The 26024-nt window shown below is 38.6% G+C and overlaps 1 protein-coding gene across 1 annotated transcript in view; it reads right to left on the bottom strand.

The window, feature by feature from the left end:
* FBN1 (fibrillin 1) overlaps nt 1-26024 on the bottom strand; it is a 321082-nt gene that overhangs the window by 70187 nt on the left and 224871 nt on the right. Inside the window, exons 17-31 of the mRNA XM_006831678.1 lie at nt 24874-24927; nt 23303-23428; nt 18903-19028; nt 18065-18184; nt 17705-17842; nt 16799-16849; nt 14876-15001; nt 12290-12517; nt 10801-10926; nt 10553-10681; nt 9629-9754; nt 9392-9517; nt 7944-8066; nt 6702-6827; nt 3792-3917 (exon numbers count right to left, since the gene is read on the bottom strand). Coding sequence (XP_006831741.1) covers nt 3792-3917; nt 6702-6827; nt 7944-8066; nt 9392-9517; nt 9629-9754; nt 10553-10681; nt 10801-10926; nt 12290-12517; nt 14876-15001; nt 16799-16849; nt 17705-17842; nt 18065-18184; nt 18903-19028; nt 23303-23428; nt 24874-24927 — 1851 coding nt within the window. The remainder of the gene's footprint in view (nt 1-3791; nt 3918-6701; nt 6828-7943; nt 8067-9391; nt 9518-9628; nt 9755-10552; nt 10682-10800; nt 10927-12289; nt 12518-14875; nt 15002-16798; nt 16850-17704; nt 17843-18064; nt 18185-18902; nt 19029-23302; nt 23429-24873; nt 24928-26024) is intronic.

Raw genomic sequence — 26024 nt, 5'->3', positions numbered from 1 at the left:
AAAAGAAACCCTTAACATCTGTGTGGGCTGGGAATGTAAGTCAGTGGGTGGATTCTGAAACACTGCTGAAGTGATTGGGGGGAAAAACATGTTTATTTGTTAAAATGGAAACAATCAGTAATGACAAGGAAGCTGAAATATTTAGACAAAGCTGTAATGGAACTCAGAGGACTTTTTAATTTTTATTTTAAGTTCTCATGAAACAAAGTTCCTTGCCTGTGAAATAGCATACATATTTTGATAATTCCTTTGTAAGGTACTCATTAAAATATACATATATAATATATATGTAGATATATATCTTTGGCCTGTTATTAAAACATAGTTGCAGGTCTGTCCTTTGCTATTTGCTGTGCAGTTTGCTTATCCAACTAGGCAAGATACCTATCTCTATTTACATTCGTTGCCTGGGACATTATAAATACTTGTCTTTAACATGACCATCACCAAGGTAACTTGGTGGTATTCTAAGCTGTGAATGACACTAATATTGGGCTAAAAGAGTCTTAGATTCATGAGAATAAAAACATTTTGGCCCAGATTTTTTAAAAACTTGCTTCTAAGTATACCAAACTTTCTGCCAATCTCTACTTGTATAAGTCATTCTCAATCAATGGGACACCTTTAGTTGTTAACAACAGTATTTGCAGAGGGTCTCTTTTCCTTCCTTCCCCAGTGCACTCCTCTTTGAACCTATGACCGCAGGGTTGCTCACCCAGAGGGAACACTTCTGGAACTATGAAGCACCCCAGTGATTCCACGAGCCAGTGGAAAACAGGGAATGCAATCCAGGGTTGTAGGCCTTTAAATATGAATATCACATGTCATGGTACTCTATTGTCAAAAAGGCTGTGAAACTCAAGTCTTCATCATACAATGCTAACTGGACTGTATCAGGTCGAAACATCATTGTAGGCCACAGTTTAAAAAGGTGTATGTATAGGGGAGATGTTGACCCTTGGAAGGGATCAAGCATTTCTTGGACTTCAAATCTATGTTTCCACTCACATGATTCATTAAAAGACGGCTGTTCTTTGTCTTATTGTTTTATTGTGGTAAAATATATACTTAACAAAACATCTGCCATTTCAACACGTTTTGCACAATTTAGTGGCTTTGGTTTCATTCATCATGTTATGTTGCTACTATCCATCACCAAATGATTCCATCACTATGACAGAATCTCAGTGTCCCTGTAAGCTAACGCTTTCCCTTTCCTCCTCCCTTCTATCCCTGGTAAACATGAATACACTTTGGTCTCTGTACCTTTACCTGTTTCCTATCACTGGGTTCATACAGTAGTTGTCTTTTAGAGAAAGGCTGCTGTTTTCAATATAAACTGCCTTCTTCTCATCTAACATGGGATGCCTTTAATTAAAATGGCCTCTAGACACTGTTTGGCCTGGTATGTATCATTGAATACAGGTAATTTTGCTTAAACCAATCGCCATCAGGTCATCTGACTCAGGGTGACTCTATGTGTGTAATGGTAGAATTGAGTTCCAGAGGATATTCAGTGGCGGATTTTTCAGAAATACATTGCCAGGCATTTTGACACAGGTGCCTACGGGTGGACTCACACTGCCAACCTTTATGTTGGCAGCCAATCTCGTAAACGTTTTCATACCAAATCACTGTATTTATTGACCACCTACTATAGGACTAGTATGATGGTAAGGGATTTATAGACATTATATGCCATTTATGTAAAACCATATTATTATTACATTGTAATTTAAGCCCTTTCCATGCTGTTGCTGTTGGTAGCGGTGCGTGAGGTTAAGTTGGCTCCAACTCACAGTGACCTTGTGTACAGGAATGAAAGTTGCCTGATCCTGTGTCATGTCCACGGTCTTTGGTAGGTTTAAGTTCGTTCTTCATGGTAAGCAGCCTCAAATAGCCAGTCTTTGCACATGCCCTATTTAGTTAGCATTTGGAGCGTGGGATTCTAGAGGCTCTTTACTATAGAGAATGAGGAGTGCCCAATTAGATCAACTTCTCTCTTCAAAAGCATCACTGCTGTCTGGGTTTTGAATTTAAATAAGCTCAGTTTAGCCAGACACTGGCATTAACCTTCAGCAAGTAAGATACAATATGGAACTGTCTGGCCTTCCTCTTCATTACTACCAAACCACTGTCCTTTTCCCCAAGTCCTATATTAATGGTGCAAGCTAAATTATATGCAAGCTAAAAATGAAACTTGAACTACAGCACATAACCAGAGATCACATGGGGTGCTGAGTGCTCATACATGGTGCCACTCATTCATCAGAGTGAGCTTCTAGCTGCCCTTCACAGAAAGAGCATGAGAGTGAACATGGAAACATTCTAACATCATGCTTCCATTCAAAATTTGGCTAGAATTTGTCACTTTTGAACCAATAGTAATATTATTGCCATGATCCTATCTATAAATTCAAAACTACATTAGTGGTCAGTTTGAAATAATAATAATTATACTTCGGGGTTTTCTTGTAATATGTTGAGAGAGTGGTAAGACTTTACATGTACCACACTGCCAATCTATAAATACTTCAATATTTGTTTCAAGTCATAAGGACTTGCCAAACTAGTTTTAGGGATTAAAGTCTTTTATTTGGGAAAAAAAAAAATCATACAGTTGCTCGATTCAAACTCATTACAGTTTCCATGATGCTTTACATTATGTTATATGTCATAATCTATTATGTTAGTGTAAATAACTACAGTAAAAGATTATTATATTACTCCATGTATTATGTTGGTATAAGTAACTACAGTAAAAGATTATTATATTACTCCATGTATTATGTTGGTGTAAGTAACTACAGTAAAAGATTATTATATACTCCATGTATTATGTTAGTGTAAGTAGCTACAGTAAAGAATTATTATATTACTCCATGTATTTATCATTGCCCCATGTTTGAAAACGAGTCCTGGTGGGGCATGTAGATAGAGTAAGTAAACACTGAACGGCTAACCTAACCACAAGGCTGGCAGTTCAACCCCACCAGCCACTCCTCAGAAACCTTATACAGGGTTGCTCTGAGTCAGAACTGACTCACTGGCACTTAACAACAACAAAATGCTTGAAAATACCAACTTAACATTTATTTTTTAAAAAATGGCATTCTCACAGAGTGGTTTCTTCCAGTTGGTGTTTAATATAAGAGTGTCCTACAAATATTGTTTAAAAATTTTTCTTATGTGCTATTGATATTAGACAAATATAATTACAGATGAATTATCATGGAATAAAATTTGCTAAATCCCATGAATGAAGACTTCTTTGGAGGAACGCACTTTAATACATCAGAAGCAAAAGCAAACCAATTTAAAGAATCTTGAAGACTGATGAGAATTGGTGAAATTTATAAATTGTAAAATGTGGTTCTTTAAAAAGTAATTTCAGTTACAAAATTTCAGATGAAGTGCTGGCCATGGGAGCACTTTTCCATGTGAACCATTGGAAAAGTCTTGCTTTAATAAAGGGAAAGAATGTTTGGTAATTAACGTATTAATCACATTAATGTCAAATGCTATTTTAATTGCATAAAATGTGTTATTTATAGTGTTCATTTATTCAATATATAGTTATCTCTGTACAGGTCAAGAAAAAACTTAACTTGTATCCAATCTAAAATATCACAAATTTCAATGAACAGGATGCAAATTAATTTTTGAATGCTATACAAAATGATTTATAATGCAGTTACTAAGTTATTAGGCTTAAAACTTATATTAGTCTGTAAGTATGGTAGCATTGGCCCTCAACCATTTAATATATTTTGTTCACTTTGAAAACACACCTGTACAGCCAGTTTTTCCTTTTTTGCCTGAATATCCCATATCACAGTGGCAGATAAATGAGCCCTTAGTGTTTTCACAGGTTCCACTGAGGCAGATATTTGGATTCAGGTCACATTCATTGACATCTGCAAAACACAGTTATTATTATTAATACACATTTATTTGATGTCTTTGAATACTTGTTCCAGAAATAAAACATATTAGAAAGACAGTTATCATAGGTAAGGAGTCAAAATCACATTTACTTTCTATTTTGCAGACTTATCATGCAGTCTGGCTTCTATCTGGACCCCAAACAGCTGATCAGATAAAGAAATTGATAGGACTCCAGGCAGAGTGAAGACCATCCCTCACCCTGCTTACATGGGAGTCTACAAAAGTTTAAAACAAAAGTTTAAAACAGTACACTCTTCTGCAAGATGGAAATGTTAAGTTGGTTTACAGGACATTAACAAACTGGTTCTTATATGTGAAAAGACTTGATAAATGGACTGATAGGTAGCTTTGAACCTTCACATCTTCCCAAATTAAATTTTATTTACTTTTTATGACATTCACATTAATTTCTAGGACTTCTAAATAGTCAGTGAATATTGTCAGTCAATTCTAGACTCTGGCTTCCAGCCAAACTGGAGTAGCAGAAAGCAAATTCGCATCCTTGCCTGAAACAACTAATAAAAATAGATTAAATATATATTTTGAAAAACAGTTCCCTAGACATTGGATATTAGGCAATGAAAGACAGTGACTCATAAGAGAAAGAAAACAAATTAGGTGACTTCTACGATTGAGATCATGAAAGAGGGGGTCCCAGGTAGAGCATGACAGTGTCGCTGAGTTGAAGAGACACAAGCTGAGACTTCAGGAAGGCCAAGGTGTCTAGAGTTTACAGAGAAGACTGAAAAACAGAAGACTCAAGAGAGAGAAATCTGTAGAGGGTCTCTCTTGAGTATTCAGCTAGGTAACAATCAGTGCAGAGAGGTACAGAAGCTACTTGATGCTTGAGAAAGAACTACCCCAAAAATGAAAGGAATGATCCTCAGAGTGTATAGAAGGTCTGGAATGGTACCTGATCCACCAGCCAGACTGGAAAACTTCATCATTCAAAAGCCACAGGAGAGCATATATCCAGAAGGGTCTTGCTTCAGTACTAGAGTGCAGGGCAGTGAACTACACGGTCATTCTAGCCATGGTCTTTATGACCCCCTCACAATGACTGGGAGGGTGCTTATGTCCAAGGGGATTGGACAGTTTGCTGCTAACTAAAATAAGGTGCATGGAATCCTTGTAGTTATGTTGTTGTTAAGGGCTGTTGAGTTGGTTCCAACTTACAGCAACACTGTATAGAGGTTCTAAGGAATAGTTAGTGAGTTCGAACCTCTGACTTTGTGGTTCAAACTGACCTTGAGGTCGGGAGCTTACCCTATGGCACACCATAAGGTGTATGGAATCCTAATGATGGGACTGTTCAGTGTTGACATCTCACTAGGCATAAAGGGAGACATGGCTAGAGAGAGAGAGTGTTGTCACACCAGAGCTGGTGAGACATGACGAGATGTTGTGGCAGAGAAATAGTGTCAAGCAGAGGCAGCAGACGCAGGAGACCATCAAGAGATGGTTCAGTGGGCTTATTGGCCCAGAGCAAGAGAGCTACAGTATCTTTGGGCAGGAGGCTTGCTGGTAGAGTGGGGTGCCTTTGGGCACTTCTCAGTAAAGCTGAAAAGTTTTGTAACATTTGTCCAAGCAGGGTGGAGGTGAAGGGCCAGAGAAGGGCCTGCCTGCTGCGAATGCTGAGAAGAGGCTGTCCTGAACAAGAACTGTATTCTGAGTCATTTCTGACCCTGAATTATAACCTGTAACTTCCCTAATTAACCCACAACTGGGAGTGTGGTCTGTGAGTTCTGTGTGGCCACTGCAGTGAATTATTGAACCCAGTGGGAGTGAAGGCTGGTGTCAGAACTGTAAAAAGGTTGGAGGCTGGAGGCTGGAGGCATCAGAGCAATCAGCCTTGGGCTGTTGTTATTAATGATTCTCTCCCCTTACGGATCTAGATGAAGAGGTTTGACACTGTCACCATACCGTTTACATACAGTGCCAAATTAGTCCTGGATTAACTGCTGGACAGATCAAACTACTTCCAAGTAACTATATTCTTGAATAAAGCTCAAGACTATTTCTAGGAACACAAAAATATCCAGCACCTAATAATAATTTACAATGTCTGGCATCTAATGCAAAATTACTAGGAACACACAAAGAAGCAAGAATATAGGACCCAAAGAAGAGGAGAGTCAAGAACTAATACAAATGATAGGATTAGTGGACAAGGACATTAAAATAGTTATGGAAACTGTATTCCACGTGTTCAAAAGTTCAAAAGAGGACATTCGAACTAATTAAGTAAAGAAAGAGGAGATACAAAAAGACCAGTTGGATTTTCAGAGCTGAAAACTACATGTATGAGATGAAAAATACATTGGAAGGGATTAAAGGACATTAGATGTGCTAGATGGAAATATGAACAAACTTGAAAACATAGCAATAGAAACTATCCCAAACAAATACAACTAATTCTAGAGTCCATTACAGGTTTGTCAGAGATAAATTTTACTTGCATTTAGTCAAATATCTTAAAAGCCTATGATCTAGTGACAGCAGGAAGGGTTAAGTGGACAGAAATGATGTATAGAAAATATATTGTATAGAGTCATCTGGAGTCAACCAATGGTCAGCTCTTCAGCATCATATATCTGACAATCAAAAGACAGCTGCTCTTTGCAATGCCTACTTTAAAATATTAGTCCTTGCTTTTCTCTTAGGATCAGCTTATCAATTAACTAAACTGATGTAATATAGTTTAACAATGCTTGCAAATAACTAGACAAATGTGACATTCTGCCTTCGCTTACCTACACAAGTCTTCATGTCTTCAGATGCCATGAACCCATCGTAACACAAACACCTGTACTCTCCAGGTATGTTAGTGCATTGACCACCATCACAGATATTGGGATTATCTTCACACTCATCAATGTCTGCGGAGAAATAACATCACAGCCACATGTTCATTGATGCATGTTCCATTATTCTGTGATGTATACATGAATTTACACAAGCTAAAATGAACTCACCTACTTGCATAAGACTATTAGCTTTCAAATACAAATGAAACTACATAAATCATCTGGCCAGGTTATCATTTCTAAGTGGAAAAGGAAAGAACTGTTCTCAAATTCTCACAACATACTGATTGCTCAAGAACAAGGCTAGTAAACCCTTAAAAGTTTGTTATTAAATTTGTAGTTTTATTTCTACTATGATTTTATCATTCAAAACTTCTGATTAATCTTATTCTTCTCACAGTCAAATTTAAAATGTATATAGTCTATTTCTGTTATACTGATATTTTATGGTGAAAATTGTTTGAAATAAATTTGTTTATTTCACTTTTATGAGAAGTGCTTTTAGTAACACTATTTCAACATTTAATTTTTATATTTAAATTTGTACCTAGACTTTTTAGAGAGTATTTTTGGTTCTCTTCTTAGCCACAGCTAAAATCAGAATATGTTTACTTACTTTATTTCCATCCCTAGAGGACTACATGGCTCGTCTAGCCCAGGTGATACAAGAAAAGGTAAAAATATGACCATTGGTTTGGAAACTTCAGCGTGCACCTGTATCTATTGGAGGGCTTGTTAAAGCACAGATTACTGGGAACCACCTCCAGAGTTTCTGATTCAATAGGTATTCAGATGGTATAGCCTGAGAGTTTACATTTCTCACAGGTTTTCAGGTGATGTTGCTGCTGCTGGTCCAGGAAACACGCCCTAAGTAGGACTGAATTAGATCCAAGGATCAAACTCAGCAAGACTCTGATCAATGAAAAAAAAAGTATTTTAAACCCCATTTACTGGGCACATATCAGTGCCCCATGCTAAGAGTTTTTACATACTCATCTACACAAGTAACCTGAAGCCCACTGTACAGATGAGAAATCTGATGCTAAGAATCTTGAACAAGGACACACAGCTAAAATAAGTGCAAACCAAGGATATGAAGCCAGGACTGTCTGACTCCAAAACCCTGACACATTTAAACTCAAGGAGCTCTTATCGAGAAATCTCATTACAAGACTTCCACCTACTCACCAGTGCATGATCTCTGGTCGGGCATTAGTGCGAATCCTGGCTGACAGCTGCATTCATAGCTGCCTTCAGAATTTGTACAGAAGGTTTCACAACCACCATTCATTATGCTGCATTCGTCAATGTCTAGGAGAAATGAGAATAACATCACCTTTCTCTGTGTTTATGATCATAATCCATGTTTACAATTGTCAGGCATGAGTCAAGTAAAGCAAACAAAAACAATTGGAAGTCACCATTTAATTTCTTCAACAAATATTAACTGCACTTCTATTAAGTGCTAAGAGGTAAGAATTCTAACAACACATATGAGAATCACCATCCCTAGCTTCATAATACATCTACTGCAGTAGGTGAGCGAGATGAACAGTTAACTATACAATAATTAGCATGGTGCATGCTTTGCAGAAGTGCTGAGTGCTAGGAGAACAAACCCCAATATTGATAGCAGACACATGAGTGAAATTCAAGGTTCAGTTATAAACCTGAAATTCAGTTTTATTATCTGAGGCTCCAATCCTTTTAAAAAATCTGAGTTGGAGTTCTCAGTTGTCCTGGGCCATGTTTCAGAAGAATTTGGGCTGATTTATGGCTCTGGGTGGAAACCATGTAAGACTTGGCAGTTTCACTTGGTTTAGACCCCAAACCAGGCAAAAACTGGCTGTTTCTACAAAGTTTCACTTTGACTTTGGGCAGAATCAAGCCACAGGGTTTTCCGTGCCACTATTTCCAGTACCACTAAGCCTACAGAGGGTCAGCCACAAAGCAAAATGCTCGTCCACAAAACACCCATCTTTAAAGAGTGTCAGACTTGGCCTCTATTTCTATGTTATACATGAACATACCAGGACATCATTATTCTTTGAAATCTTTTAGCAGATCAGAATGACCTGATCTTAAATAATCTTTATGGCCTGAGGGTTGTTGTTGTCAAGTACTGTGGAGTCGATTCCGACTCATAGCGACCCTGCACAGGGTTTCCGAGGCTGTAAATCTTTACGGGAGCAGAACACCTCATCTTTCTCCTGCAGAACTGCTAGTAGTTTCGAACTGCTGACCTTGAGGTCAGCAGTTCGACTTGTAACCACTACGCTACCAGAGCTCCTTGGCCTGAGGGTAGAAATGGTATTTTATACTATTTTTTTTTAATGTCTTTTCCACCACATTCATCATGTTTAGTTTATTTAAAGTAGTTAGTAATCCTTGCTAATCTGATTGGCCTTGGTGTGTATATACATAAGCAAAGCCTACATTAGAACTCACTATTCCAAGCAGCAAAGATCAAATTCTACTTGTTAGAACTAAAACATGTTATACCCTTCATGAACCACTAAGTAAAGAATTTTACTTACAGGGAAAACAATAAAGTAAAAGTAACTAGTGATAGAAACAGAACTCAAGTGTTTTCAAGACTAGAGAAAATCAAATGAAAACTTAAATGCAGAACTCACCCACACAAAAGAGCCTGTCAGGAGTTGAGTGGTAGCCAGGATTACAGGCACACTGGTACTTCCCTATCAGGTTGACGCAGCGGCCATGGGGGCAGAGGTTGGCACTCAGTTCACACTCATTGATATCTATTGAGGATATAAGAAAAGCAGACATCCAACCATAAGTTTCTGACTCTGGTAGAACTATGGGGCAAACGACTCACCACCAGTAAGTGATTTAAAAACCTCCCTCCTTACCTATGCAAGCTGAGATGTTGGGGGACAGCTGGTGACCAGAAGGGCATTCACAGCGGTAACTTCCGTCGGTGTTCAGGCAAATGCCCCCTCGGCACAGAAGAGGATCTCTCTGACACTCATCAATATCTGCAAAATGGAAATGCACCATGGTGGAGATGCCCTTTGATAGGCTAGTGCATTCAATCCCTGCTTTCTGGGTCTCCTGGCTGCTTATGGGCCACAGCCACCCTTTTGGGAATAGGGCTGTTCAATTCATCCAGAAATGCCTGTGAAGGTGGGCCGTGATATCCTTCTCTCATGGTGGGAACGACTCATGGTGAAAATGGACTGAGCTGACATGAAACCATAAATCTTGGCCTCCTTGCCTCGTGGTGGGACAGCTCTCTGGGGCCATTTACACTCCAGAGCTTCCAAGGGGAACAGGCTAAAGCTACAATGCAGTTGAGCTCTTTGCATATCTTCTTCCCCTACCTTATTCTGCTTCCTTCATCTCCTTACGGATTCCAGATAGCACTCTTAAAACAAATAACCTTTGTAAGAAGCCTCATCTCAGGTTCTGTTTCCAGAAAACCTGATCTAAGACAACCTGCCCCATCAATCTCCATTTCTAGACATTCTGGACAGAAACCCTATAATAGGATGGCTAACAGCTAATGTTTGACTTGTTCTCTTTATCCTAGGGTCCCTACTCCAGATGCTAAACCTGCTTCTCAAGGACACACAACTGGTCTTCAAGGTGACCCAGAACATGCATTGCCTTGTCCCTGCTACATGTCAGTCTCCTTCTGCCTGGATGAGTCTGGATTCACTGGGTATCAGCCCGACACACCAAAGAAGCAGAAAGTCCCAGGAGTGCATGCCACAAGTCATGATAGCTTCTAGGAATCCTTTCTTCCTGTGCTGATCAGAAGGTTGCAAACCTACCCATGCAGTTCTTCATCATCATGAATCCACTTTCGTAGCCTTCGTCGCACTTGCATTCAAAGTCTCCTGGGGTGTTCACACACTGTCCTCGGCCACAAAGGTCAGGAGATATGCGGCATTCATCAATGTCTGAGCAAACACAGCAAATGACAACAAATGAGCACAATTTGACCTTAATTCTGTGGTAGTATGTTAAAGGGTAACCTTCTCCCACCCCAGCCATACCCAGGTGTGGACCATTCACTGACCTGTGCAGTTCCTTTCCTCAGAATCAAGTGCAAAGCCACTGTCACACCTACATTTGAAGCTGCCAATGGTGTTTCTGCATTTGCCATGAGTGCAGAGGCTTGGAATCATCTTGCATTCATTGATATCTTTAAGAAAAAGAAAACGTGGGAGAGTTTGTGAGCAACAAATTAGGAGTCCAAAGTGTCCAATATTTTATACCCAAAAGGCTTTGCTGATTTAAAAGTAAGTTAAAAGGACTTGACAATACTCATTTTGAACAACATGTGGTGAGTCACAAGAAATAAGATTGTAAACATTTCTAGCCATTTAAATGCCATTTTAGAAAGCACTGTTCGAACCTTGGACTTCTGATCTATGTAAATGTTGGAGAGTTGGCCCCTGACCCATGCTTACTCCATGCACAATAGGATTTAACCATTGTGATCTGCAGGGTTTTGCATTGGCTGATTTTCAGAGGTAAGTCTCCAACCTTTATTTCCTAGTCTATCTTAGTGTGGAAACTCCTATGAAACCTGATCAGCAACAAAGCCGCTCAGAAGCCACCACTGACAGATAGATGATAGCTGTGCTTGAGGTACCTGAGTCATCAGAATTCTGAATAACCAATATCTTTCTTCCATACACTGACGAAAGACAGCTCAATGTCATTACTCATGCAAAGTTATATTAATTTCTGGAATTAGATCAAATGTTTAAAATGCCTTATCTTTTGCACAAATTTCAGATGATGTACGGCATAATAAACGAGTATCTGGAACATCATAAGCCACTGACTTGTGTTTACTTCAGGAATACAATTCATTGGACTGGGACAAAGAGCACACAGCTGGGTTTCTCATCTCATTTACCCTCCATGATCTATACTCAGGAAACCCTGGGCAGTGCTAGTGGTTAAGACATTTGGCTGCCAACCAAAAGGCTGGAGGTTCAAGTCTGCCCAGAGATGCCTTAGAGAAAAGGCCTAGTGATCTACTTCTAAACATTCACCCACTGAAATGGCTAGTGAATACAGTTCTACTCTAACACCAATGGGGTTTCCACAAGTCGAAAGCAACTTGATGGCAACTGTAAAAACCAAAACCAAATCCCAATACTCCTGGTAGAGGGCAGTGGCATGGAGGCTGCCAATCAGCAGATAAAAAGCCCTACTGCTTGGCTCTGGTAGATGGCATACAAATTTCCCCAAGCAGATTTTCTTTCCATTTATGGTATCACAATAGTATCAAAATCCGTTTTAACACCTGATGGTGGCTAGCTGGGAGAGACAACTGATCTCAGAAGGTCCTGAGATATAGGAAAAGAGAGTCCAGTACAGAGTGAACATTTTGCTCTATATGATTGAAAGCAAGAAACGCGTGCTGAAATGGTTCAGGGATGACCACACGGATGTTATTTTTTGTAATTCTTCTGTTAGCAGAATTCTGGCCTCATGAAAATATATCCTGTTGGCCTAAAAAGAAAAGCAATCAGCCATTAGGAGCATAGTACCTTTGAAGAAGGGTTTTCCATTTGTAATTTCTTTGGTGGCAAATCCGGGTCCTCTGGGACACAGCTCCTCATACTCAGGCGTGCTCCTCGGAGGGCACTCCTCACATTCCTCGGTGCCCCAGGCGGCCCCAACCGAACAGCAGCAGGCGTCCATGCGGTGTCGGCCAGCAATGGGCAGAGTGCATTCCTCGTCATCATACCTCAGGAAGCAGGTCTCCAGGCGGATATCTATTGGCAGGAATGGAATGAGGCTGAGGAGAGCTACTTTGTGTTCAATGTCCCCAAGTACCAATGCTCTGTTAAGCTAAGTACAATACCCATCATAATTTGCTATATTCTTATTGATTTTAGGATGGATCTTTTTTTCCTCAAAATAAATCCAAGGTTCTGTGGTAGCTCTTCCTGCCTAATAGAAACTCTCTTCTCATTGCCATTCATATTTGGAGAACTCCTGGTGTGCCGCTGTGGGTTAATGCGCTAGACTGTCAAGTTGGTTTGAACTGCAATGTAGAAGGTTCAAGCTCATCAACTGCTCCTTGAAAACCCTATAGAGGGTCACTATGGGTTGGAACTGACTTGGTGGCACTTAACAACAATAACAATAATTTATGAAAAGTTCTCTTTCAATTTTAGGCATTTTTTGATAACTTTGTGTAAGGAGTTATGCTGAGAAATCCCATGATGCTCTTCTGGGAGACATTTTGTCCTTGTCCAGAAATGCCTATCACAGATGCATGTACTTTGTGATGTAGCGACATCTCCTCTTTAGCTACACACACACTGCACTCTTTAATGTGGAGTACACCTTAGCTAGCTTAATCACCTTTCTCAGACCACTTCTTTTTTGGAGAAGTGAAATGGTTAACTTCAGTAGGAGGACTGCTCTGCTTAAGATTAAAGAAGAAAAGCTTTCTTTACTAAAAAGTCATTCTGTCCTCTTCTCAAGTGTTTCTTTTTCTTCATGTGTACTTATGTGCACATGTTCAGTATACACGTGGGACACACCCAGTTACAACCCTAAACTCAAGGGATTGTTAGGAAGAGTAGATAGAGCAACAGACCAGGGGTCAGAAGACCAGGATTTTAGTCCTGCTCCCTGACTACAAAGTCAGCTGTGTTAGGCAAACTGAAGGCTACGCCCTGAATTTTCACATCTGAAAAAAAAAAATGATGTTTTACCCATTCCCTCCCCCGGGGGAGGGGGGAAATGTTGTAAAATTCAAACGAAATTATGCATCTGAAAATTGTAAGGCGAATTCAATATGTAAGGCATTATTTTCCCTTTCTTTTTTTTTCTTCACAACGTGGTCAGTAACCACTTATCAGAGTACCTGAGCTTCCTCTAATGTTAGAGAGCTTCTGAAGCCTTCTGGACAACTTTACATTCAGGTTGCCAATATTAAGATGGCTAATTTTTAAATGAATCATCAATTAAGCACTGATCCATCTTTCAGCTGAGAACCTAAGAAAACAGTTCCAGTAAATTCTGAGTTCTCCTAAACCAAGAAACTAAGACTCACAATGGAATTAACTGACATCCTATTTACAAAAAGACCCTCAGTTCTGAACTCCAGCTTTTCCATTTCATATTGCTTACACTTTAAACCATAAATTTCTATATTTAAAGGTTTGTTAGTTCTAACTTGTAAGTCATCCAAATCCCTTAACCACATACCACCTTTTTAATGACTACTTGGTCTTCTCTAAGGATGTTGTTCAGAGTACTGTGGTTTCAGACACATAGAACAGCTGAGCATCATTTCCCGGGTCATGGACTCAGAAACCAGTGATGCAACAGCATCCTGCCGGCTGTCAGAAGTCACAGTTATAATACTAGAATAAGTCTGCCAGACCCCACAAGCATGACTGTGAGGCCTCAAACTTGTTGCCACTACATACACACAGGGAAGCTTTCTAAGGATTTGTGGTTCTAGGCTGTGTGCAGTCTCTTCTACACATCACTGCCACTTGGGTTCCTCCAGCTGGACTCCTGCCATGACTGGTAGTGACAAGAGCTTGGGTCCCCCTCTTCAGGGCTTTGGCCACTTCATTCCTGATATCCATAGACACTGGAAACACATCCCTAGCACACATGACTGCAGTTTCCAATTATGTTCAGTGTTGCTCTTACCCTCACCACCCATGGCAGGTATCAGAGCCGTGGAATAATGGCGGATAGTGGTTGTGATGCATGGAATTGGTGTGAAATGCCGGTGAGTTGGTTCCAACTCATAGAGACTCTGTATAGGGTTTCCAAGGAGTGACTGATGGGTTTGAACCTCTGACCTTGTGGTTGGCAGTCCAGTGCTTATCCTATAGCACCACACCAGGACTCCATGCATGGAATAGGTTTATATATATATATATATCTTCACTAATATATTTTCTACCCCTTATATAAAGAGTAAATAGAGAACTTGAGTCAGAAAGGCTCAAGTATTTGCCAAGGAAAACACCACGGATCCGAATAGAAATGCTGGACTTGGGGTATATGTCTGGGCTTGAAATATTCAGCTCCATCTTGTTAATGGGGCATTTAATAATCTTAAAGTAAATGATGATTTGAAAACTGAGCTCAGTACTCACCTAGACAGATCCTCCCTGTGGCATCCAAAGTCATTCCGTTGGGACACTCACACTTAAATGACCCCAAGCTATTAACACATTGGCCATTCTTGCAAACTCCTGGGAACACTTCACATTCATTTATATCTATGGGGGGAGGGGAGAGAGAGGAGAATTTAGTTAAAATATCTCTATAGCATCTCTACTTTATTTATGGAATCACAATTGTTCTAAAATCAGACAAGGTCATTTTAAACCTAGTAAGTTCACAACATTAATTTTCCTCCAAGGAGTTCGTACAGAATTTCTGGATGAATGAATGATAAGCAACTAGATGGAGCTCACCTATAACCGTTTTCCCAGCTGTCTCAGGGAGTAGCTTCTAAATGATCAGGGCAAAAAGCTGGTGTGAGTCCTTCAGGGCAGTTCTAGAAACTGCTGATTATGTCAGGTAAAGTTAGCAGAGGTTGGACAACTAGCTTTATAAGAGGACACGTCTGGAAGTACAGAGAAAATCAGAAACCTACTGTTTCAAACTAGCAAATAAGATATAGCTTGAAGGTGGGCACAGAATAAATCCCACTGAGGAATATGTAGGTCCAGTCAAAAGAACATCTTTTGGGAATGCTAAAAAGTCCATAGAAAAAATGAAATAGAAAGATAATGGAAATTCCCTATGATCTTTTTGAATTTCTAACTCTAAGTCCCTGGGTGCTGCAAATTATTAAGTGTTTGGATGCTAAAAAAAAAGTTGATGGTTTGAGTCCACCTAGGGGAGCCTTTAAAGGTGATCTGATACTGAAAAATCAGCCACTGAAAACCCTACGGAGCATAGTTCTATTCTGATATACCTGGGGTCGTCAGGAGTCACAGCCAACTCGATGGCAACTGGTAGTTTTAACTTAGCCTGGTCTCTCGCTCTTCTGTCAAATCCTTGGTGGCCCCACATTAGGTGAAGGAGGATCAAATGATGTCCATTCATTCATCACCCACCCAATCTTTCTCAAATGTACCAGCTCTTCCCATGCATTGAATGGGGAACATTATGTTCTCTGCACTTAATATGGAAAAAAATATTCACCATCAAGCTAATCCAAAGAAAGGCACGTAGTTACTAATGCCAAAAAAGGTGAGCATTGGCCAACAAACTCACTTTCTTTGTGTCTCTGTTTAGAAGAAAGACCGTTCCAAGCCAGGATTGTTGAAAAATAATCATTCAAAATCTCTCCATGTGAAAGGAAACATGGTGTTGAGAATATACCTTTTTGAGTTTTTTTTGTCCTGGCCATTTGTATACCAAAATGTGCTGCTGAGGTCAGATAAGTTATTAACAGTGGGTCAGGACCAGAGAAGGGCCAAAGGATTCAGTCATCATTTGGAAAGCAAGACCTTGGTGGTGGGGGGGTGGGGCAGTGGTGTTCCTCTTTATTTTAGCAGAAAAAAGTTTCATCTCATCCCACATGTGGGACTAATTGCTGTTTTAAAATTTTTTCAGCGGCTGTGTCATGTCAGGTTGTGTTAGTCACGATGACCTATGTCTATCTGGGACTCCAAGAGAAAGAATCACTAAACTGAAGGAATCCACATTTCAACCAAGAGATGATAAAGTGTGTCTTTCTGAAACATCTACAACCATAAAGCATATAAAAACAGATGCAAAATTCACAGCTTCTTAAAAAACTTCCCTCTTTTCTTTTCCTTATAGATAGCAGGTCGGCCTAAAACATTTTTAGCCACTGTATCTTTTGGTTATGGTGATCTGACATTAGCAATAACATATACATGCTTGTGAAGTTCACATCTGCTTTGCTCCGCTGCTGTTATTCATTTTCTCTGCTCCTTATTTCTCACCATGAAGTTACACAAAAGTCTTATCCAGTCCAAGTTAACATAAGCAATCTTCATATACACAGAAATTTACAGTTTAGGAATCATTATAAATACCTTCACATTGTGTTCCTTTAATTCTGGAAAACCCTTTCCTACATATGGGATCTGTAAAAAAAAAAAAAGAACAAAACACACACACACACATAAGTACGAAATAATAATATCCAGACTTTGTAGTTGTTACATAGTAAGAGAAACATGAAAGAGAATCTGGGACATGAATTAGATTTGGTAGTTATGAATAAGTTCAAGATAATAGAACATTTCTGAGATTGTATAAGTGAGGAAAAATAATGAGCTATTTCTTTGAATAAAGATTAATTCCTCTCAGATATCTAGGACATCCTAAGGTACATCCTATAGATCATCCTAAGGTGATGGCTAACATTTCTTTCTTGCTATTAGCCCTAAGATAGAAGTCACTCTGAAGGACCACTGCAACATGTATATGCCACGTTCATACTGAAAGAACTTTATATATCTAAATATTTAAACACCATCACTAGCAAGGCTCTCAAACTTCAACCTCACAACAAATGTAGTTCACCATAAACCCTTATGAAATCCAAGCATGAATACAGGTTTCTTTATATTGCTTTCTTTTTTAGAAGAAATTTTGTTACTATAAAAAGCTCAGGAACCCTAACCCTGAGGTTCCCTAGCAAGACAGCAGGTACTACTGCTCTGAGAAACCAACAGCTAGAACCATTACAATGTAGTAATGGAAAAGAACAAATTTAGAAAAACACATAAAATTTATTACCTTAGACACTTTTCTTTGTTTCTTACTAAGCAATATGTTCCACTGAACTCTTCAGAATGAACTATTTTTAAATTACCATTGTTGTTGTTAAGTGCTATTGAATCTAAAATGAACGAAATACAGGGTTCCTTTCTTCTCTCTCTAAGTCAAACACCCAATGGGATGAGCATAGGCATCACTGCCCCTGTTTCTCTTACCAACTTGGCATGGGGTACATGGGCTCCCCCAGGCAGCACCAAGAGAAGAGCAACACTGTGACTTTAAGGTGGCGCCATTGATGTTGATTTCGCATCGCCCATCGATGATAGTTTGCCAACAAGTGCCTTTGATGGTTTCTGCAGAGGGAGGAAATGACAGTCGATGATAGATATTTAAAAGAATGCACAGAAAAAATGCAACGAAACATGCACACTGGAATTATAACAAGACTAGTATTACAAAACAAGCAATAGTGATTACTTAAAATTGTGTTCATACTTAAACTCCTTGGTAAACGCTGGCATTAAATACAGTAGCATCAGTAAATAAAGGAAAAGAATTCTCAGGAAGATAAGTACCTATGCAGATGGTTTTTGTTGCATCCAAAGTACTTTCAGAAGAACATTCACAAATGAAAGAGCCTGGGCTGTTCTTGCAGACTCCATTAATACAAGGATTGGACTCACATTCATCGATGTCTGAAACAAAAACAGGTCTACATTACTGCTAACAGCTTGTCTTGGGGATCAAGGAGTACTTAAACTTTGGTCTCCCTCTACCACATATCCTTTACTAGCTTGGAAAGCTGGTCCCAATAGGTTTTTGTTCCTAGACTAGTTGAAATGCCAAAAATAGTAATTGAACACTTCTCTGTAGTATAGAATCTGGCACAATTCACTTCATCTTTTTATTCCGAAAACTGGGAGCACACATAAGTGTGATTTCTGAATTACTAACTGAAATGGGGTAGACATGTTTTCTTAATTTATTAAATTAAGGCAAATAAAATGACAATTTCAGGTAAATGCAAAATGAATTATTTAAAATGGCACTCAAACACAAAATAAATGAAAAATAAAATGCCAGTAGCAAGTAAATACTGTAAGTTGCTTAAAATCTGCCTGTTGTTAAGAGAGTCAGTTTTGACTCATAGCGATTGTATATAGTTTCTAAGGAGTGCCTGGTGGGTTTGAACTTCCAACCTTGAAGTTAGCAGTCCATTGCTTATCTTACAGCGCCACACCAGGACTCCAAAAAGTAACTAGAGGTGCCATTTTAAAACCACAGAATTTCAACTGAAGTGGCGTGGTTATTTAAAATAGATGTTAAGAGTACTAATTTATTTTTATAGCTTTCTAATGGCATTCTAAGAGATGATAAAGTCCATAGTATGTATGTACAAACATACACATTTACCTTCACAGGTTTTCAGCTCAGGTTTGTAAACAAATCCCTTAGGACAGGTACAGACAAAGCTTCCAGGAGTATTCCGACACTGTCCATTGTCACAAAGTAGACTGTTCAATACACATTCATTAATATCTGGAAAGTAAATGGAAATAAATTTTTCAGAGTCCATCCGTTGCACACAACTTCTTTCTTCTTTTAAACTGGGTCTTTAAGGTCATAATGACTTAATTCAAGCAAACAAAGAAACAAAGCTCCTGGACCATTGGTTCTTGCCTAAATTATCTAATTTTAGAAAAAAGAAAATCTTAGCCTGATTATCTAGTTGTCCACAAAGCCCAAAGTCACTGTAGACTATTAGATGCTTTTGGTTTTTTTTAGCAAGAAGGAAATTTGGACTTGCTGGAAATCATTGTTTCATTGTTTCAGAATTAAAAGGACTAATTCTATTGATTTCAGGAACCAAATAAATATTTTAAAATTATAGTTTATCTTTGATATGTATTAATTCTAGAAAGGATGCTTTTTCCTCAGGGTAATTTAAATACTCTTGGGTCAGGTTTACAAAGCATGAAGCAATCTGTAGAGTTTAGAACTATCCAACAAAGTTGGGAAATTTACATTTGTTATTCAGAGATCTGAGACAAACCTCTTGATTTTGGCTTAATTATATGCCTGTCTGAATTAAAACCCAGCTTTGAAATACGTTGTTGTTAAGTGTCGTCCAGTCAGTTCCAATTCATAGAGATCCCGTATAGGTTTTCCTAGGCTTTTCAAATCTTTGTGGGAACAGAAAGTCTCATCTTTCTCCTGCGGAGCAGCTGGTGTGCTCGAACCGCCGATTATGTGCTGTAGCACTTATCCTCTGAAGCCACTAGGCTTCCCTTTAGATATGTATTAATTGGATAATTTAGAAAAAGTGAAAATTATATAGTTTGTTATATAACTTTGGGTCAAACTATATCCTATTACCACAAAACAGCACATGCATCCATAAGGAATTTTTTACACATTTAGAGAGTCTGATTAGATCGGCATTTGACAAATGAATAATCCTAACACAAAGAATACACAAATTCTGCACTGCAGAATTTCTGGGTTCACAGTAGGACTATACCCAAATCAGCAAGCAGTTGACAAGATGCTTGAAATATGGGAAACCAAACCTGTAGTTACAGAGAAACCTGCGAGAGCTGGAACTACTGTGCTTTTCCAGCTCTCCCAAGTGTTCTGTTGCCTTCCATTGGTGGAATTATTTGAGTTTTTCTCTTCTGACAGGTTTTCATAGGTTCCAGTTTTCACAGGTTTTACTGTACGTCATTGTCTGAGCAAACAGTATGCTGAGAATTGCATCAAAATGATGTCAGAAATGCTTATACTTCCGAAAGAGTCAACAGTCTCATTCTTAACTTTCGATGATGTTAGAAGAAAACTAGAAACTCAATTGAGGAATTGAGAATTAGGGCTATTTTTATTAAAAAGGAAAATTTTAAAGCTAGAATCCTGTGTGGGCATTGGTGGGACTGGGTATAGGATTCATAAGTCCATACCTCTCTCTGAATACACTCAGGCTTTGAGCTCACGAAAATAGATCCAACATTGGCATTCGTATTAAAAGCACTGAAGGAATTATTCCCATCCCTGCCTAAGCTCTCTTTTCAAGCTTCCCATGGGGTGGATTTTGGATAACGCTATAACATCCCTGTATCTTGCTGCACTGCCCAAATAAACAATGATTTGTCTTGCTCTTATGGAAATATGAAATGGTAAAATCTGTTTCAGCTCTTATGGAAATATGAAATGGTAAAATCTGTTTCAGCTGAGTCTAGTTTGAAAGTACCATGTGTACACAAATAACAACGGTACCTTAAAAAGTGGGTCTACAAGTAAGAGCATGAGAGATGAAGGACTCATTTCTCAAAGTCAATGTTGACCACAAAGAAGGAAGGCCCAAGGTTGGGCCAGCAATAAAAAGAAAAATGCAGCCAACAGAAAATGGTTTTATAATAATAAGTTTGTAGCTCCTTTGACCTGTTTCCTTTCTCCATTTTCAGGTTTAGCCTTAAGTGCAGATGGATGAAAGCTGATTTAAATGGGGGCAGACAAGATTCTTTCATGTATTGCTAGTTGCTTTTATGTGTATACTAACGTTACATATTAAAAAGAAAGCAGGGAAAAATCAAATTCAATGTAAGACTTCTACTTTTCCCTAAACAATGAAATCTCTACTCTGCTCCAAATGGCAGCCATCATCTGTTCTAACAACAAATGTGATTACTAAGTCCTCATTCACTGTGGCACTCTGTTTCAAGCTGAAAAATCAAAGAAGTGTATATTGTGTAGGAGGTACTAAGTTTGTCATGCCCCATCCTTAAAGCAGTTAAAAAGAAGACGAAAGCAAAAATTGTGGCAGACAATGAATGTATTGGTTCCAAAGAATTCCTGATGTTTTGGGAACAGGAAACCTAAGGAAATACCTCAGAGAGGGACACAGAGAGAGTCGGAGAAAGTAAAGCAATTTAGGGCTTGTTTGACAAGCCCGGAGTCAGCGTTCCTCGTTACTGTCTCTGGAATCCATCCTCTCATCTTTACTTGTACAAGATAGAGCCATAGATAGAATCTAGACTTCATCACGCTACCTAAAAAAAGGCATTCAAAGTTGATTTTGAATGAAGGCCATTATCACATATTTAGAAAAAAATGTAGAAGACCGAGGTACTTTCTGTGGCACAAAGATTCCTGAAAGGAATCAGAAATATCTAATTAGGCTACAAGAGCTGTGGAAAGAATGTGTATATACAGTGCCAAGAGGTCAGGAGATAGCTTATGGATGGTTCTAAGATGGTAATTTGTGTATAGCTTGACATAGCACAGCAAATTAAAAAAAGAAATCTTTACATCTCTGTTTTTCCTTGCCCAAGGGAGGTGTAAAGTTCTATCTGATATAATTTAATCTCATCCCTTTTATGAGTTAATGCAGTACCCAACCAAAGGAAACAAGTTATTTGGGAAGGGATTGAGAATTTCACGAGCTCACCAGCACCGGAGGACTTCAAATGGTAAAGTAAGGGACCTTGACAAATTAAGCAATCTGATGTCCAAGGATAGATCAGGATATGGACGTTTATCTCTTGAGTGACTGGTCAGAACATATGGTGACTATTTGATGTTTGGATGGCAGTAGTTGGGTTCAGCATTTGAAAAATAGCTTACAAGATTATATATTGAAACAATGAAAAGAAGAATGCTTGTATTTTTTTCAATCTGCAGCATCTCTGAATAATTCTAAGGACTGATGACTTTAGATCGGTACTTTCCTAATGCTGCCCCATTAGCATTGTCACTAATGGCAGAAGACAGCAATCTTCTTACTTTAGATTCCCATGTGATTTTCAGTAAATCAACATATCTTTTTAAGTCTTCTGTTTTACCTTAATAATTATTCATTTGCATCCTACTGCATGGAAATAAGTTTGCTTTTATGTAAATTGTGTTTGTCTCCAAATAAAAGAGATGCACCATCTTACATTGGGTATGCCCTGGCATTTTCCCATGAGTATAAATATCCCAGTTTTAGAAGCCCAACTTTAATGAACTTGAGGTAGGATTTCAATATTGGATAGACAATACATTTTAGAGATGATAATGTTGAAGAGAAAATAATGGTACCATGATGACCATTTTCTTCTCCACTAGACAATTTATCTGATTACTCATTGGTATTCTTATTATGGATTGCTGGGACAGAAAAAGGTATTCATATGCTGAACTTCACAGAGAACAGTTATTGCTGAAAATAAGCTGGATTTTCCTTTATTAAATCTAGTAAATGGTTGGATATGACTGAAGTTTATTAGTGGCCACAAAGAACGGAAAGTAGAAGGAAAGGGGAATTCATTGTTTAGGAAGCAGTGATTTCCCATGTATGATGATTAAGAGTGATGGCTGAACACCATAACTAATGTAACGGGTATCACTAAATTGTACACCTGACAAATGATGAACTGGCAAATGCTGTGTTACACACACACATATACAACAACACACACACAGATACAACAATAAAAAAAAGTGTAAAACAAATCCAGTAAGCAGTCGGGAAAAGAGTTGTTTTTCTCTAAAAATAAAAATGGCGATGGCTTTGTAACCACTTAAGAATGGCTCAGGACCCTTTCATCTTATATATATAAGGAGCTTCTCTCTCATTAATAAATTTGATACATGGTTATTCACAAATTATCAGATAATTCTTATTTATTAAGACATGTATGTGCCATGCTGATACCCAAAATGAAAAGCATCCAATTTCCTCCATCCTTTAAGCTACTCAAGCGCAAGTTTCCTTCCAATGAGAAGGGAAGAAAAGTATTACGTAAGACATGCCTGAGAAAAGAAGTGAAACTTCTTACCAACACAGTTTTTCCCAGTTGAGTCTACTTCATATCCTGAATTGCATATACATTTATAGGTCCCACGGAGATTTTCACAACTTCCATTTGGGCAAATATCAGGATCTAATGCACATTCATTTATATCTGTACCACAAGAATGTTCAAAATCAGTAACATTATATAAAAATATATGAAAAAATCAAAATAAAAAATTTACCATAACTGTACTGATCTTGAAACCTCTTGGGGGAAAAAAAAAAAAAAAAAGTTTGATCTTGACCAGAAAGTTTGGCCACTTTTTCTGCTACAAAACATACGGCATCAAATCTTACTTCCACCAGTACTTGAGAAGAACTCAGCTTCTAGCTAGAACTATACTTTACTCAAAGTGAAGAAGACCTCCTGGACTCTTGGACCAACCACCCAGATAGAAAAATGGGGTCAACCTTTTTTTGAGCTTCCTGCCACTGGTCCACCTTCCTACCACCAGCTGACCTCCCTGCCTCAATCTATCTTCCACTTCTGCCACCAGGCTAAATATTCTAAAAACAGGCTGATTAAATCACTCCCACCGTTAGAATTTCATCAACTTTAATAACATCCTCAATGTTAACTTCAAATGTGAATCCTTTTTTTACTCACCCTAAACTTCTCACTGTTCCATCAATTTACAATTCCCCCTTCTTCACTCTGGGTTGGAACAGGTTAGAGCAGGCCTATTCATTTGGCCAGCTCTGGAAAATGCGTACGGCACTGCACAATAACGCACTGGACCGCAAGGTCAGTTTGAACCACAAGGTCGGCAGTTCAAACTCACCATCATCTACTTCTCAGAAACTCTATACAGGGTCTCTATGAGTGGGAACCAACTCAACGGCACTTAATAACAACAACAATTCCTTATAAGTTTCCTTATTTCCTCTCCAAACATTGCCCCACATGTCTCCATTCACAAGAAATGGTGAAATAATCATGTTGAATGAATGGACAATCAATATGACCAGTCCATGTTTTTGCGAACTCTCCTGAATCAAATCATAAACCTTTGCTCTTTCTTATCATCTGTTTTCACACTGCATTTTACTCTCTCAACTAATTCCTTTTATGGGACCACCATTGCTTCTTTGGTGTAATTCCTATACTTCAACAGCTCATTCCTTTACAACACGCAGTTACTAACTACAAAATATACAATGGTTCCCTAATTACTATCTTAAATGATTTAGCATGTCACAGATAAGAAATCATTCAGAATGCTGAGCCTGAGACCATAGTCCTGAATTTTCATTGACAGCTGAAGATCCAAGGGAGGTCCAAACTACCTATTTCCAGCAACCAGCGTCATTGCATGGCATCCACAGACTTCCATCAACGGCCTTGGCAGTGCACCTACCCCCTTCAGTAACTTTCCTGCATATTCAGCAATCCTAGGTCATTTGTACCACAATTGCAATACCATTGGGGGCTTCTAAGAGTCTCAGGTATACAATGCTCTGATGGTCAGTAAATGGGTAACTCGGAAACCCACAGGAAGGCCCAGTGATATTTCACACATGCTTAGGGTCATAAATTTCAAAAGGAATCCTTACCACTGCCTGCTGATGTCATCCCTGGCCCACTGCTGCAGAGCGCCTGATACTCCGCTGCAATAAATCAACAGAAAATAAGCGATTCCCTTGTTTGCAAAACAGGTCCATGCTGCCCTTGGCTTTGCACACATAGTTTCCTCCAAAATGAGTGGAACTGAAGTAAAGTGGTAATGGAAAAGGAGGCATCTCCCATGGGACTCACCATTACACCAGCCCCCCATTTTAACATCGTATATCACTGAGGAAAATGATTTTCAAGGATATGGGAAAGTTATAGCAATTCCTTGTACAAAGCACTTTCGGAAAAGGTGTTTTTCCTATTACTTGATAGTTTTTTCACCAGGGAACACTTGGCACTTACAGTGAAATGTGCCTGCTAAAAATGTGGCTTCTTGACTGTTAATAAAACTTTCTCCCACTGTCTTGGGAATAAATTTGTTTCTCAGTGAGAGCTGTCCCCCCGCCCTCTCCCCCCGCCCCCCGAACAATCAAGTTCTTAACCTTTTCTCATTTCTCTGCAAATTCTTTAACATCCAATCACAGCACAACAAAGTATTTACCCTTGCATTGAACATGTATTTATAAAGTTAATATATAAGATGGGGCTTCAGAAAGTTTGTGGGAAAATTCTATTATCTTTCTATTTTATTTTTTCAGAAACTTTTTGATGCCATCTTGTATCAGGATATCATCTTGTATCATTCTATCTTGTATCTATCTTCTATCAGTCTTGTATCCATCTTGCATCATTCTTGTATCTATCCTGTATCATTCTCTGGGCTCAATGCACAGGGAAAGAAATTATTGCTTAAAGTTAAAACTGTAAAATCTTATTAAATAAATTGAGGTGTACCAAATATGTTCCCAAATTCATGATGGAAATTAAATTTCTATTTCTTCAAACTGATACAATGTTTTACATACAATAAAACAAGTTCAAACAATAAAAGCAAGTGATTCAAATGGAGAGATAACTGGAATACTAGAATCACATTTCATCCATGAAAAACAAACTAAAGTGTCCTCTTAGTTGTCCACAACTTCTGGCAGCCACGGACTCTCACGGCCAAACGTCCATCATTTTGCTTAAGTAGAGAGGAGAACTGTTTGCAAAGGCTGACTACACTTCACTGTTGACCCTCTGTACAACA

This window comes from Chrysochloris asiatica, unplaced genomic scaffold, assembly GCF_000296735.1.
Source record: "Chrysochloris asiatica unplaced genomic scaffold, ChrAsi1.0 scaffold00004, whole genome shotgun sequence".
Classification (NCBI taxonomy): Eukaryota; Metazoa; Chordata; class Mammalia; order Afrosoricida; family Chrysochloridae; genus Chrysochloris; species Chrysochloris asiatica.
The sequence above is the reverse complement of the archived record's forward strand: the minus strand, read 5'-3'. Positions and strand labels throughout refer to the sequence as shown.